Source organism: Sipha flava, unplaced genomic scaffold (genome assembly GCF_003268045.1).
Source record: "Sipha flava isolate LNK unplaced genomic scaffold, YSA_version1 304_pilon_pilon, whole genome shotgun sequence".
Taxonomy (NCBI): Eukaryota; Metazoa; Arthropoda; class Insecta; order Hemiptera; family Aphididae; genus Sipha; species Sipha flava.
The window spans coordinates 319768-335123 of record NW_020272981.1 but is presented as its reverse complement, the minus strand read 5'-3'; the positions used below and the strand labels follow the sequence as shown (position 1 = coordinate 335123).

Genomic DNA, 15356 nt, shown 5'->3' with positions numbered 1-15356 from the left:
ATAAATATAATAAAAATAAAATGTAAAATTTTTGTTTAAATATAATTTAAAAGGATAGTTTAAATGTTTTGAAATATATTGATCAGTGAAATGCTTGGTGATTCAAAGCCAATGTTTTACAAATGGTTCGAAATTTGTGAGATGAAGCCGTAAGTCTCCTTTTTTGACGATGTCTAGTCGATTTATTTTTTGTTACCTATTAGATAATAACGCATTGCCTCTGATATATGTAGTTTATATTTCATAATCACGAATTTATTTAAGAAATTGTTAAACGGAAAACAATTACAGATAAATCTTAGTACGTAGCATTGAACGGAAAAAAAGTTCACCGCCCCCTAATCGCCCGAAATGAGCTCTACCGCCCCTCAGTACTCCTTCACCGCCCGCCGGTGGGTGATATCGCCGCCGTTGAGTAGCACAGGGGGGGAGAGTATTTACGACCAGGACTTACTCGTCTTCCCACGGACACACGTCGTTGCCGTCGCTGTTGGACGACGCTGCCGCCGATTCGGACTCCGCAGCGGTTTCGGGTGGATGGCGACCGTCGCCGCTGGCTCCAGTACCATCGGCGGCCGCTTCCACTGATACGGCCACGGTGGACGTGAGTGCGGCCGTGTCCTCAGCCGCGTTCGCGCCTCGTCCGCTGTCGGTGGTTCTGTCTACCGAGCTGACGTTGATCACGGGCGTGACGCTTTGTTTCCTGGCCAACGACAGCGACTTCAATAGCTTCTTCCGGTTGGACTTGGCGTCTAACGACGATGACGACGGCTGTTCGTGCGGCGACGGTATCAACTTCTCCGGCGACCTGCTCTCGGGTGACGGCCCGAGGTCAATATCCTCGGCCGAAGACACCGACGGCCGGTCGACCGTCTGCTGCGGCGTACACGTGGCCGACGATCCGCGGCGTTTGTCCCCGCTACCGCCGCCGTCGCTGCCAAGACCGCAACTCCGTCTCAGGCGGCTGGCCACCGAATCGGATTGACTCTCGTCGGCGCTCGCCGAGTCGTACGTCGCGTAACCACCGCCTGAGTTCTTGCGTGACGACGACGTGGACAGCTTGCGCTCGCGTTCCTCCACTATGGGCATCGACCGTTTCTTGTCGTTACCGTCGGCTACGTCCCACGGGCACACGTCGTCCGCCATCGGTTGCAGTTCACCGCCGCACTCTTCGGCCCCGCTCAGGTTGTCTCTACAGAGGGGGGGAACGGTGAAAAAAAGAGTGTGTGAGAGAGAGAGAGAGAGAGAGAGAAAGTAAAAGAGAGAAAAGAGAAACCGGTGACGATTAATAAACGCGTATTTTATGTTTATAGATAATTGTATAGATATTTTCATTTGAGAGCTATGCGCTATACTCGTTATCTTTGCGTCGCTAACCGCCTCGTGTAAATGTTCGTCTACGCGTCGGCTCTGGCTAGCAGCTCCACATAGATCCGCGCGGATAACAGGAGACCGGACAGGACGTCGGCAGTGTTTTCAGGAACAGAGAAAACATAAAAATTTAAAAACATCCCTGTGCTGATAATTTAATTCATCGACCCCTGATTAACAATAATAAATTCGAATTTAATTCAACCATCGAGATTTCTCCGGTTTCAACCGTCGTGACACCATCATACTTTTTATGGTGCGTTAAATTTTTAGTAAAAATTCAATTTTATTCTGAAAATTCTGATCGTTAGATTAATGACCTGACGACGATAGAATGAATCCGCAGTTATTTCCAAACGATACTCGTCCCATCCAGTCTTTTGCTATCGATATGCTTTTATCTATGTATATGCAGTAACATGTTAGGTATATTATAATATATGTATATATATATTTATATAATATTTACAAACGCACACGCACAAATTGTTCGTATTAATAGGTAGGTATATAGGTATAGATAGGTACGGGTAGATTAAGTGTACGTAGAATTCGTGATTTGAAGAAAATAGGGTAGAACGAAATATTAATACATACATACCATTGATTATAGCTGCGGTTCTCAAACTTTTTTGTTCGCGGAGCTCTTATGTCTTTAAAAAACTCACGTTCTCGAAATCAGGAATTTATATTCAAGACAATAATAATTATTAATATTTCATGTTAAAAAAAAACCCACAGTTCAAAATCAATTTTTTTTTTAGAAGTTCGGATTTTGTCGTTTTTTGGAAAAACTGTGGTTATTTTACGTTGAATTGATAAATTTACTCAATTTAATTTTGTGATACGTAGTACCAACCAAGTAATTAAGTCAGAATAATCAAATTCTTCATAACTAAGAAACATAATAATATTTAAATTTAAATAATTTAGATGTGTCCACAGAGCCCTTAGACTTCTCTCGTGGAGCAAAGTTTGAGAACCGCTGGATTATAGAATAAACAGAAGGCCCATGCAATGTTAATATTCGGATAGTAATCATTCGTTGGATGCAACGTATATGGAGCGCTAGTGTAACTTGGATGCAATGTTGGTGTGGTGATTCCTCTATCTTAGGTAGATTAAGATGGTGGTAGGAAACGGTTTTCATTTTAGATCATATTCTAGTATAATAAACTATTTACTAGTAGTAGTGATACTACTACTAGTATTATCATATTATGATCTAAGGTTTTCATAGTTCAGATTGTAGTGAAGTGCAAGGGGTAGTTAAAAATATAATTTTTAAAATAAAATAGTAGTGTAGGCATCTATTTTCCAAACTAATAACGTTTATTTTATTTTTATTTTCAAAGTTTGTTCCTAAACTTATTTAACTATTATTTCAATTATAAATACAGATTTTATTATCGAAGAAACACTTAATATTTATACTGATATATATACTATATAAGTACAACAGCAGGCTTACGACTCCAAAGTCGCAATTTTATTGGAAAACGATGGTCGTCAGTTACAACCACCCGTACGTGTAGCTTACCTGTTTGACGAGTTGGTCGTAATTATGGCCGGTAGAACACGATTGCGTACGTTTGTTGATGGGTAACAAAAAGGTGGGTAAGAAAAATAAATAAACACGATTGCGTATGAAATTTTATGCAACGTTGTCAAATTTACTAATTTCACCGCATTATTATCTAATAAGAATACATAGGTATACTAGTTCTATAATAGTTCATAATAAAAATGATTAATAAAATAATAAATAAAATTAGAATAACTAAATAAAAGAAAAATAATAAATAAATAAATACAATCGACAGTTTTTAATTGAATGAAATTATTGTTAATAAATTATTTGAAAATGCTTAAATTTGGATTCGTTGACATCTATAACCTACTACTTTTACTGAAACTTGGAATATACCGTATAATATAACGGAAATAACGATATTTCGTTATATCTGATATATTTGATATCATTAACAATAAACATTGGTAATAAAAGCAATAAAACACAAAGTATTTATTAACATTTTAAGTTCTCTCGTATAGGCATGTGGTATACACCAATTCCGGTATGAAAATTGACATCAACTCTTAAAACTTCGTATACAATCGTGTAGTTAAGAATCAAGTAAAATCATACGTATAGCTAAATAACGAACGTACGCAATCGTGTTTTACCCATTATAGCCGCGGAGGAATCCACCGATAAGAACAAAAATTATTTGTTCATTTACGCAACGCTACCTATCGACAGTCTATGTACACATAATTTAAGTATCCGCAAACCCCTATACTATGAGCTATCTGTTTATTTTAAAATCAATGATACATATAAACATACAGGTATACATATATTAATATTATGTTGTTCATCAAAGTGTATTATGCAAAAAACTATCGGGCGTACAAGCGTTTCTTTATTGTATATTCGCCGTTAGTATGTTTTCGAATAATAATCTGAACATTTGACGAATCGCATTTGTGGGCAATATTGTAGGTATTTGGTGTATGATATTTCGATACGTATGCAAATATAAACGGACAAAATACAGTTAAACCGCAATATCAATAATATAACAAATCGCTACGGGTGTGTTCTAATCTACTGTTAATAATTGAGTGTTTTATACAAGTATGTTTAATATAATATAAACCAATCATATCTGTAATTTTGGTACGTACTTATACCACTACTCGTGCAAAATACAAGAGAAGGAACTATAAGACATTAATATCTCTATACGTACACAGTATAAATATTATTATATCATCAACTATTAAACAAATATAGTACGTATAGCACTATATGTGTAGTATTAGTTATATTATAAGCAAAGAAGAAGTCAGTAAAATGGCCAACACGAATTGCACGCAATAATAATAGTAAGGATTTTTCATACGTAAAAAAGTCGTTCATATTTTTATAAAAATAAAAAATAAATACAATAGCTGATAAAGAAACATTGCATAGACGTTGTTTCAACTTACTGGTTGGAACTTGGAGAGGAAGGTGTGCAAGGTAAATCTCCCCTGTAAAACATGATTGTCTGATCTATTCAAGTGTATCATTACATAAGATATATTAATTGGCAGTAGGTATAAACATATATATATATATATATATATATATATGTGATACTGTGCATTTATAACTTATAACAAAAGTGTTTGTTTGATATATGCTAACATATTCAAAGTGTTAATTTTTGTATTATTTATAAAATGATTCTGTGTATGTGTTGTGAACGTGCTATTTACGAAAAAAATAATCCTAGTGCAAAAATACTTTTTAGTGAAAAAGCTTAGTATACATTAATGCATATAAAAGTATTTATAATATACATTATGCGTGGGTATTTAGTGATTTTATTTTTTTTCTCTGGTAGGTATGTATTATGAAAAAATAAAAAATAAAAACGAATAATGTATATCTACGTTTTAAATAATAAAATTACCTATAAAATGCGGTTTGAAGTAAAAATACATTGGTCTACGCGCTATTGACTATACAAGCATCGCTTTTTTGTTCTTGAACTTAAGTGACAGATGTTTTAAAAATCGATTTGGTCACATTTCCAAATATTTTTTATTTAATTCAATATAGCCCAATATGTGTTGTTTAGTTTTAATAGATTTAATGACGTATTTTATCCAAGGAAGTAGATCATTAAGAACGGACATACATACATACGCCTAAGCGATATACACTCATTGGTGTGTACGTATAATACGGCGATTTAATTGACAGTGGAGGTGATAAAATATTATAAGCTCTGCCATCCGTTAAATCAGACGTGAAATGTTATGATACGATACGCATACGGCGTATGTCAATCTTTTGATAAATTATGGGATAACTGAAGACGATCGAACGTTTATGTATATTTCATATAGAGATATGCTATCTTTGAGTTTAATAAGAAAATAAATATTATCGATTTTGTTGGTAAAGAGTCGTTTGAAAATAATTCGTACATTATAAGCGATTTGGTAAGCAATGACGAAAAAAAAAAGAAAAGACGCGTTAGCGATGTACTTGTTCACACTACCTACTCACGTTGCATTAGCATATGGTTTTGAAAGTAAATTATTTATTTCATTGGCATGTCAATGAAAATAATCCCTTTTCGGTATAATATCAAGTAGAGCTTCACTATTTTTTTTTTAATTTTGTATATTATACAGAACGGATGATCTGTGCAAAATTCAAACGTATTATAAGTCACATTTTAGAAATTTTATTCGTTCATGTGAATACATAGTACTGTACACAATACACGATGTGTATTGCCCAATTAATAAATTATACCAGTAAACACATTAAGTTATGTATATAAATCAATATATATTTGCGTATAACATATGGTTGTTTATATGTATGATCATGGTTGATTTACTTACCTATATGGTATGTCACTGAGATTTGACTGACTATGGGATTGCAAGACTTTCATGGAATTTATCGGAAGTTCGTGTGGTGAGCTAGTCAGACTTCTGTCGCTGCCCCTTCGCTTTGCGCTGCTGCAAGACGACGATTGATTTGCTTGCAACACTGACGATGATGTGCCCTGTTGGTTTGAACATCCTGTACCTCTTACGCGTTCTTTGCAATCCGCCTTTTTGTTGGCAGCGCCGCCGACTAGTCCGAAAAATCTAATTAAACGTAATTATGTAGATGAAATCTATATTTATCAATCATCCGTTATACCGTATAATGTTGGTTATAATAGTAAACAATTTTAAGGTAGACTATACTTGTCTTATTTCAACGATCGCATAACTACCGTGGGTATTTACAATTTTATGGTAAAATAGGAAATTTAATTATTCATGTTATTACCTTCGTCTAGCCGAAGGCTGAACTCCATTAGCGAGTAAATTCTTGTAATGATCTGATCGAATGAACCTAGGGTAACAGTCTTTTTTCAGAAGTAACGTATACACATGTTCTGCAGCACTATCAAAAGTGAATCTTGATGGAACTTGCATTTCTTTATGAGTTCTCTCCATCGTTTTACCATCTATATTAATTTCACATGGAGCACCTGGCGCAAGGAACTCGCTAAAAATTATAATAAATAAATATAATAACATAATGTACCTAATAATAATTATGTACCTTTATATTTAATATAACTTGTGCTAAGCTTAAAAATAATAATTTATAATATTAATATATTATTACGAACGCACTTAGGTGTCCGAATGTAAATAAATTTAATCAATACCCAAGTTGTTAAAAGATCACTTTGAAATGTGTTTGGTGCACAATTAAATAAAAGAAACGATTTTATTACTAAAAAGAAATATAATTATATAAACTTTGCATAATGCTCTGTAATGTTATGGATGACAAAAATCAGTGGTGGATTTAACGGTCGTTTAGTCGGCGAATGCCGATGGGGATCCTTCCTAAACTGTTTACTGGTTTACCTAAAAAATTTGTTGTTAATTTTTTTTAAATTTTACCACAAGAAAAAATTATGATACAAACTGTACTATTATTTACAAATAACTTTGTAAAACGAGGTTAAGAATGTTAGTGATACATTTATTACGAGGCCCCTCTTTTAAATTTTCCGACTTTATTTGAATCTTTAAATCCGCCACTGACGAGAATGCTGTGTGTCTATCTCCGGACTGACTCGTTGGCGCTCATGCCCAACAAGCAGTCCCGCCGTCCGGTTAAGGAGCTTGTTCAGCATATTCCTTTAAACCGACGGTGTTTCATATGAAAAAACAATAATATGATATTTATGTACACTAATACTAATACCACTACTTATTATAATATCAAGGGTTCATAACAATATTATTTTTCAAAATATTTACTTATTTAAATATTGCATTCGTAATTTGGGTAATCAAAAATATTTATAATAATACTTCAATGTGTAATATTCCCAAAGTTATTTTTTTTTCAAAGTAGAGTTCAGATTTTATTTTATTTTCTTCTTGGTTGTAAGGATTTTACTCTTTTATAATTTTCAATTTAGTTCCGTACGTGTATTTATATACATGTATTTAGTTATAATTTATGTTATAGAACACTCACTCATATATTTCTTTAACTCTTTGCAGGATTTGTGACTGACAACATCGCTTCAAATCATTGACTGCTAACCAAAACCTTATGTTTTCGTGGCTGTATTCTTTTCGAAGATAGTTCGTAAACTCGTGAAGACCTGATTAAAATGAAAAATATGTTTATCCAGTAAAATGAGCTCTAACAGAAAATATATCAAGATTTCAAATACTACTACTACTCTATAAGGTACGTAACATTGATATGAGCATAGATTACATTTTAAATCAGTGAATCAGTGAATTGCTTTAATACCAGTATAACATTATAATTTGGTGCAATACTCATTATTAAGAGTAATTAAAATATTTAATTTATTGCGAATATATGTGTTATATAATACATATACTGCTGTTGGGTTGCTATAATTCAATCTTAAAAATTTCATAATTCTCGATGGTTCGAGCTATGTGTGAGTTATCTTCAAATGTATTGTATGTATGTTATAATCTTTCCGGATTGCCCGAAGTTTTTAAGACATGGTCAATTTTTTGTTTCGGAATAAAGTTATCGTGACTCTATTGAATTATATTAATGTATCTTAAATTACTGGTAAACGATAATACATACAAAGTGAGTTACTATATTTTATATCCCCCAATAAAATTAAAAGAAAATGTTTGTTAATCAAATTAAACCCTTAAGTAAACCAATTTACCTGTTGCATCGGATACTAAATCTTCCATTGACAAAGCCCATCGTTTTATGCGTTTTTCAGTAATAGCTTCCACCCTGAAATATTTTAACACCAAAAAATATTTAATTACATTATGCACAATTCTCATTCATTCTCAACGATAATATTATTATCAGTTATTTATACAAACGTACATAGGACAATTAAATGTCCAAAACGTCGCGTCGTCTGTTACCCAAGGATTCGATGGCTGTGCACCAGTGAGTAGTGGGTCATATTCATGATAAGTCTCACCGAAAGATACAAGACCATCCAACGCTACTGATGTTTTGACTCGGGTTCTTCCGATGCAATTTCTTAATAATTCCACCTGAAAAAATGTCGACGAATATATCGATGGATTCTTAGTCTCGTTGATTACTACTTAACATTTATCATCGATTAGATTTAAATAAAGTTTAATAAATAATGTTTTATATAACATATATTTATTGTTTGAAAAAATGTCATGTTAAGAAATATTTCATGAAATTAAACGTTTTATCACGAAACAGGAATTTAAAGTAGTTAACCAAATATGTGCGTGTCAATGGTTTTATATATAATCTACTACAATATATAATATAGTTACTATTACAATTTATTTATTAAAGTCGATCATGATATTGTTTTCTATTATTTATTGCAATATTATATTTTATTTATTGTAATATTATATATTTTTATCATAATATTAATTCTTATATTCCTTATATTTCCATATACTATTATATTATATATTATAATTTTTTTTCGTTTACTTCTCTCCGGAGATCTTCAGAACTTCTTTTTTTTTTTGACGAAAAGCTGCCACCAATTTTTATTGGTATTTGTTCCATAACACTCACACATCCTGGAGGAGGTCGATGTACTCTCCAAAATGCCCTTTCTTGACTATCAGTCACTATTTTTTCGCCTTTTTTCCTGTCCTTGCTCAATCGCACCTAAAATAATCGATCGTTATACGTTCACGTGTCATCAAGATTGATTACTTAAATTGATAAAAACATTATTCAATTTTTACTTGTTCTTCAGCCTGCATCGTAATAAATTCCCATTTGTTTTGTAGGTTTTTTTTCAAGCTGTTTAACGAGTCCTTTATTTATATATATAAAAAAAAATAATAATAATAATGAATAAATAAATAATTATTTAGTATAATAGAATAAAATATGTTTTTAATTTCGTGTATTCATGTTTACATAAAAACAATAAGAGTTCATGATAAAAAAGTTTTAATTGACTTATAAAATGGAAATAGATTAAAGTTCTCTATTACGTTAATTTATACATGAATACACTTTAAGGTTCAGACTTCAACATTTATTTTAAATAAATTGCCCTCTTTTCAATTAATTTGTAAAAAAAATTAAAAAAAGAATAAACTTGTATACTTGTGTAAAAAAATTGTAAATAATTGGTTTTGACTGTTATTAAAACTGACCATGTGCATGCAATTTAATATGTATTCATATACGTGTAACCTACTTGGTAGAAGGTTCTGATAACTTGAACCTGGGTAACTTATATAATATTATAGGTCCTTTCAAACATATTTTAATTTACATTAATTTTGATGTCAAATTTGGTTTATTTTTCACTCCTCTCGGGGCAAACGCTAATAAATTCTTAGTTCTATATCTCTACATTAACATTATTATTTTCCTTGAAATTTCACCAAACAAATGCAAATTTCAATTGCATTGATTATCGGTAAAACTATTGGTTATGCTTAACACTACGTTTATACTTTCATTTTATAATATTAAATGTGCCATATAAAAGTAATTATTATTATTATTATTAATTTAATTTTGAGATAACAGGCATAATTCAAAGTACATACATTTATGATAAAATATTTTTTAATGCATTAAAAAAAAAAAAAAAATTAAATGGAACTTATAAAAGTAATCTTACATTGCTCATAATAATATATCAAATAAGTACCAATTCACAAAAATATCGAACACTGATGACAATACTGTTTTTTTTTCACACAGAAAGTTTGATAAACCTAAAATATGACTTAAAATGTATTTATAAGTCGTAAAAGTTGTGCAATACAAAAATATTTAATTTAGGTGAGTGCTTTCACGTTGGCAGAGATGTTTAAAATCAATCTGCTTTAATTTATCTTAACTATTCATACCTTATGTGAAAGACATCTTCATAATTAAATGAAAGCCATAGTTATAAATAATAAGCATAATAAAAAAATGTGTTCATAATACTTCAATCGATTTATATTTAATACGTACAGACTTTCCAATACTAATGATCATATATAGGAAACACTTTAAATTGTTATGATAATGGTTTTAATTTGCAATCTATTTAAAAAACTATCAATCCTGATTGACGAATCAATCATTATTTGTACAGCTAATTTGTTTACACATTATAATTAAACTGTACACTAATAATTGGAGGTCTGCGACCGTAAATATTTTATACGTAAAAAAAGTTTATAATCAAATGTCCATAATTTTGCTGAGGCATTAACTTTAGTATAATGAGTGTTTAAATTAGATAAAAACAACAGTAACCAAATATTAATAATTTATAATAACTTGAGAAGTAAGAGTAAAAAATAATAAACAATTACCGTCCACTGCTACGTCTGTAGCACCGGTAGGTTTATACAGTTTATACAAACAGTTACCCGATATCCGTATAAAATAAACTTAAACCTAAACGTTTCCCGGTTTAAATAATATTATAAGGTTTGAATAATTGTGATACCCCTAAATCGGAACCCAGCAAACTGTGACCGGTATTTATATTATAATATTTTATGTTTATAAAGAAAATGTATGTTTACCATTTCATAGTCTTCCAAAGCATGCCGTTGTTTGTTTCTCAGCAGTCGTTTTGATAGGTATATTGCATATTCTACATTATCAGGATTTTTTTGGGAACATGGCCAATAATACGGAATCTATAATAACAATGTGAATTTAAATAATTTAAATAAAACATTGAACAGTTCAATAATTGTATATTTAATATTTATCTATTTAAGTACTAATAATCTTACTTGAAATCTGTATAGAGAACTGTCATCTTTTAGAGTAAGAGTTTTTGAGTCATTTACGGGGAAAAAGTATCCGTATTGACATAACATGTTGGCTATATGAACCGCTTCTACAGCAAAAATAATATATTTCATTTAATTCGAAAAATAAAACACTAGCTTGTCTTGACATCATCTTAAGTATTTCAAAATTTTTAAAAGTTTCCATAGTCAAGATTATTATTAAAATATACGAATAACGCTATTGTGAATATTAATTTTATTATAATTTAAGTATTTATGGTTAGGTTAGAAAAAAAAATATCTAGCTAGTATGATTTAATCAATATTACGAATAAATATATTCAGATCATTTGAATTTACGGACTTTCCTGTAAAATTATTTTCGTTGTCTATAAAGAAAAACTTAGGATGAACTTTTGTTCAATTGTCAAGCCTTTTTGAGTAGTATAATTCAATTTAATATACATTTTTAACTACAAAATTATTTGGTCATATAAATCTCCAACATAAAAAAGTTTTTTTTCGTGTATAAACCGTGAATTGAGCGAGTGCAGGTTACTTCCACGCGAAAGGTTAAAAACACTTATAAAATAAAATAAAAAGATATTTGATAATTTTCCAAATAAGTAATAAAATTGTACAAGAAATGTTGTATTACATTTTTAAGATTTTCGGTAATACTAACATTTTTTTTATCAATATTCTAACAAAACATACCAATTTCATATTGTTATTCGAATACTATAACAATTTTTTTTAAAAATTTTTTGTAAATGATATCATTTTTTAAGAATGATAGTATTAGAATTTAATGAGAATTCTAAGTTTCTACCATTATTATTTTTGAGTTACGACGTTTGATATCACGTAAATATTACAATTTTTGTAGATGTTCGTCAGCTCCTCCTAATTATTCAGAAAATACTGAAAAAATAACCTCAAAAATGCAATTAGAAAATTCTTCCAAATAAAAAAAGTTCTACCATATGATATCCCTTCTATAGATGTTTTTAGAAATCGTAGTCAAAATCGTGTAGATGGACAAAAAAAAACAGAATCTACAAAATAAAAAATAAATTTAACAAAATTTTATATTAATAAATCATTGAGTCATCTGGATATATATTTCATATTTTTCTATTTTTGCGTATATTTCAAATAAATATTCTAATTTATTCTAAAATACTAATTTTAGGAAGTATGATATTGTTTATTTTTTTCTTGCATGTATTATATGATTAATGATTAAGTATGTTCAAATGAATGTATTCTTTTTACGTTCTTAGTCATATATCAAACTTCAAAATGTTAGTATAGTAGCAAAAAGTACGAGCAGGATACATTGACTGAGTTTTGGGTATTCGTCCCGCTTCGCTTACTTCAGCATATATTAATAATATACATTTTAAAACATTGATATGTTATTTGAATTCGAAAAAAGTCTTGGGTAAAGTTGGGTTCTCTATATAACAGTAATTAATGTACTTTTTTTAAATAATTATAAATAAAGTCTTTTATAATAATACTTTTAAATTTATAAATGATTTCAAGATTTTTTTTTTTTTTATCTGAAATGATAGTAGTTAAATAATTTCATAAAATTACAGAAAATCTATAAAATCTATAAAATATTTAAATTTAGTATCGTTTGCGTAAATATTAGTTTGTACAGTATGTTGTCACACCCGAACCCCAATGTTATGGGCAGAGCCGTAGCCAGAGGGGAGCAATAGGACCATTTACCCTAGGTCTCAGTTTAGGAAAATGTAAAGAGGATTTCCTTAACGTCCAGATTGATTACAAATACTTGGCGTTATCCAATTGATATTAATTAATTATTTCTTACTTAATTTTCTTTGTGAAATATTAATAAATTTAACTAAATAAAATTAACTTAAATTTATACTTAAACGCTATCAAATATGCTACATTTTCAGTTATTTTTAATTTATAGTTATATATATCGAATTAACTTGCAGCAGACACAAAAAATCTTTAGAAGGGATCTGCTTAAAGGTTATTATTTTTTGTAATAAAACTCAAAAACACATAATAAAACTTGCTTAAAATGCCTCTTCAAGAATCCGCATCAAACGAGCATCTGAAGTTAAGAAATATGAACGATATAATTTTCCACAATTATTTAAAAAAAAATTGAATTTGAAAAGTATATCATAATTAGCAAACGTTGATATAAGTATTCAGTGAAGATTTTATATCTCTACAATTATTAATTTTTGAGTTACGAAGAAAACAAAAATTAGATCTTATCGAGTACCGATATGTTTTAAATATTGTAGTATTTTCATAACTTTTCGTTTGTTTAAGAAATTTAAAAGAAAATATTGGGAAATTTGTAACAAAAAAATGTTCAAAATACCAATTAGACATCATATTTAATCAAAAACCTCTATAGTTTTGATAAATGGAGTAATCCTTCTAGTCAAATTCTTGTACACAGACTCGAAAAAAAAAAAATACACAACATAAGATCAATACATTCATCATTTCACTCAGAATCTAAAATGAACTAACTGCAACTTGTTATAATTTATATAATTTATTTACCGCTGTACACACTTTATAACCTCATTTTCACATTTATTCATTAGTTATTTTTGTATCAGTTTTAATATAAGTTTATTTTATGTTTTTAAATTTAATTTGATAAACCTGCATTTTAACGGTAAGAACTTTGATCAGATGGAATTCATTTTCAACCAGAATCAATTTAGTTTAGGTATTACACATTAGTCAATGTCATTACAGAAATGAAACTTGCAGTCATAAAAGTAATCCTCTTCAATATAGCATTCCTTAAAACGATGAACGGAAGAAGTACTCAGGTTATTTATTGCTATTGGCGTTTTATGTAGGTAATATCGATACGATATTGTATTCGGGTATGACGTTACATAATTCAACTACTATAGAATCCTGTAATAAAATGTTCTCAATAAATGCTAACCTTTAAAATAGATTTTTGTAAAATAAAAAACACCCAATACTTTATTTAACTTGTTATAATTACTAATTATTGTGATGTTGATGCTTATATAATAATAGATTAAACGAAATAAATGTATATTAATTTGTTAAATTATTATATTTTAGGTTGTGAGTGAAGTTAATTGATGATATTTATTATTATTTTTTTTTAACACTTTTTCGGATAGAAATACTGGTTCAACAATTTCATCTAGCAACTTTGTAGATTCAAAATCGACCTGTGGTGGTATATTTTAGTGAGGTAATTTTTCCAAAATCTCAAGAGTTTTTCTAGAAATTAGGAAAACTGCCAAAAAGTTGAGAAAAACGGTAAAAATTAACTGTTAATGAGACTTTGACTTTTCAAATTTTAATTATTTAGTTATAACTACAAAAATAATATAACTAGAAACTTTAAACTTTAATTCTATATCAAAAACCTTTTTTTCTATATTTAACAAAATGTTCAATAAAAGTTTATTACTTTTGGTTTAAATATAGAACTTTCTAAGTACCTAATTTTTTTAAAAAAATGTATGTAATTACAATTTTATTTTTGGAAATTAAATCTTGTAAATATAATATCACCTTATTCCTATACTTACTGACGAAACTAAAAAAATTTAAAAAATCAATAGTCAGAATTTTATTTTATAAGCGTTTAAGTAAATTATTAAAAAATATTTTTATAAAATTTACTTTTTTTACATCAATTTTCAAAGTTAAATGTTTATTTAAAAAAAATTGGTCAGCCAATCAAAATTAAACTTTGGATATAGATAGAAAAACATGTATTCAATATTTAGTTAAAAATAATTCTCCTTCGTCAAACAAAATAAAGGTCCTAAGCAAGAGCAGTATCTTTATACTTAAATACATTTAACTATTCTAACTTAACAAATTGTAGGCGCCAAATTTATTTGAAGTTCGAGGCCCTAGGTAATTTCCTAAGTTGCCTGCCCCCTAACGACAGCACTGTACACATGATTAGTAAAAAGTTATAAATTTATAACCATTAAATAGCAAGAATAATTATTTTTAAAGATTTTCTTACAGGTAAATAGTTTCACTTACCAGAAACAATAATACGAGTTATGTAAATGGGGTGGCATTAGAGTGTATACTATATATGTAATTATTGAAATTCTTATTAATTTTAATGATTAGAAAAAATTGAAATTACACAA

At 29.4% G+C, this 15356-nt stretch overlaps 2 protein-coding genes across 4 annotated transcripts in view; one reads left to right on the top strand and one right to left on the bottom strand.

The window, feature by feature from the left end:
• Nucleotides 1-15356, bottom strand: part of LOC112686333 (regulator of G-protein signaling 11) — a 49297-nt gene that overhangs the window by 647 nt on the left and 33294 nt on the right. Inside the window, exons 5-15 of one of the 2 annotated variants that reach the window (XM_025558554.1) lie at nt 11182-11288; nt 10966-11082; nt 9166-9237; nt 8903-9085; nt 8297-8472; nt 8124-8197; nt 7436-7565; nt 6221-6442; nt 5782-6033; nt 4369-4410; nt 455-1192 (exon numbers count right to left, since the gene is read on the bottom strand). In XM_025558554.1, coding sequence (XP_025414339.1) covers nt 455-1192; nt 4369-4410; nt 5782-6033; nt 6221-6442; nt 7436-7565; nt 8124-8197; nt 8297-8472; nt 8903-9085; nt 9166-9237; nt 10966-11082; nt 11182-11288 — 2113 coding nt within the window. The remainder of the gene's footprint in view (nt 1-454; nt 1193-4368; nt 4411-5781; nt 6034-6220; nt 6443-7435; nt 7566-8123; nt 8198-8296; nt 8473-8902; nt 9086-9165; nt 9238-10965; nt 11083-11181; nt 11289-15356) is intronic. The other variant, XM_025558555.1, reaches the window with a different exon arrangement.
• Nucleotides 7584-15356, top strand: part of LOC112686335 — a 109929-nt gene continuing 102156 nt past the window's right edge. The window contains exon 1 of one of the 2 annotated variants that reach the window (XM_025558556.1): nt 7584-7654. The gene's annotated coding sequence lies outside the window, so the exon portion shown is untranslated. The remainder of the gene's footprint in view (nt 7655-15356) is intronic. The other variant, XM_025558557.1, reaches the window with a different exon arrangement.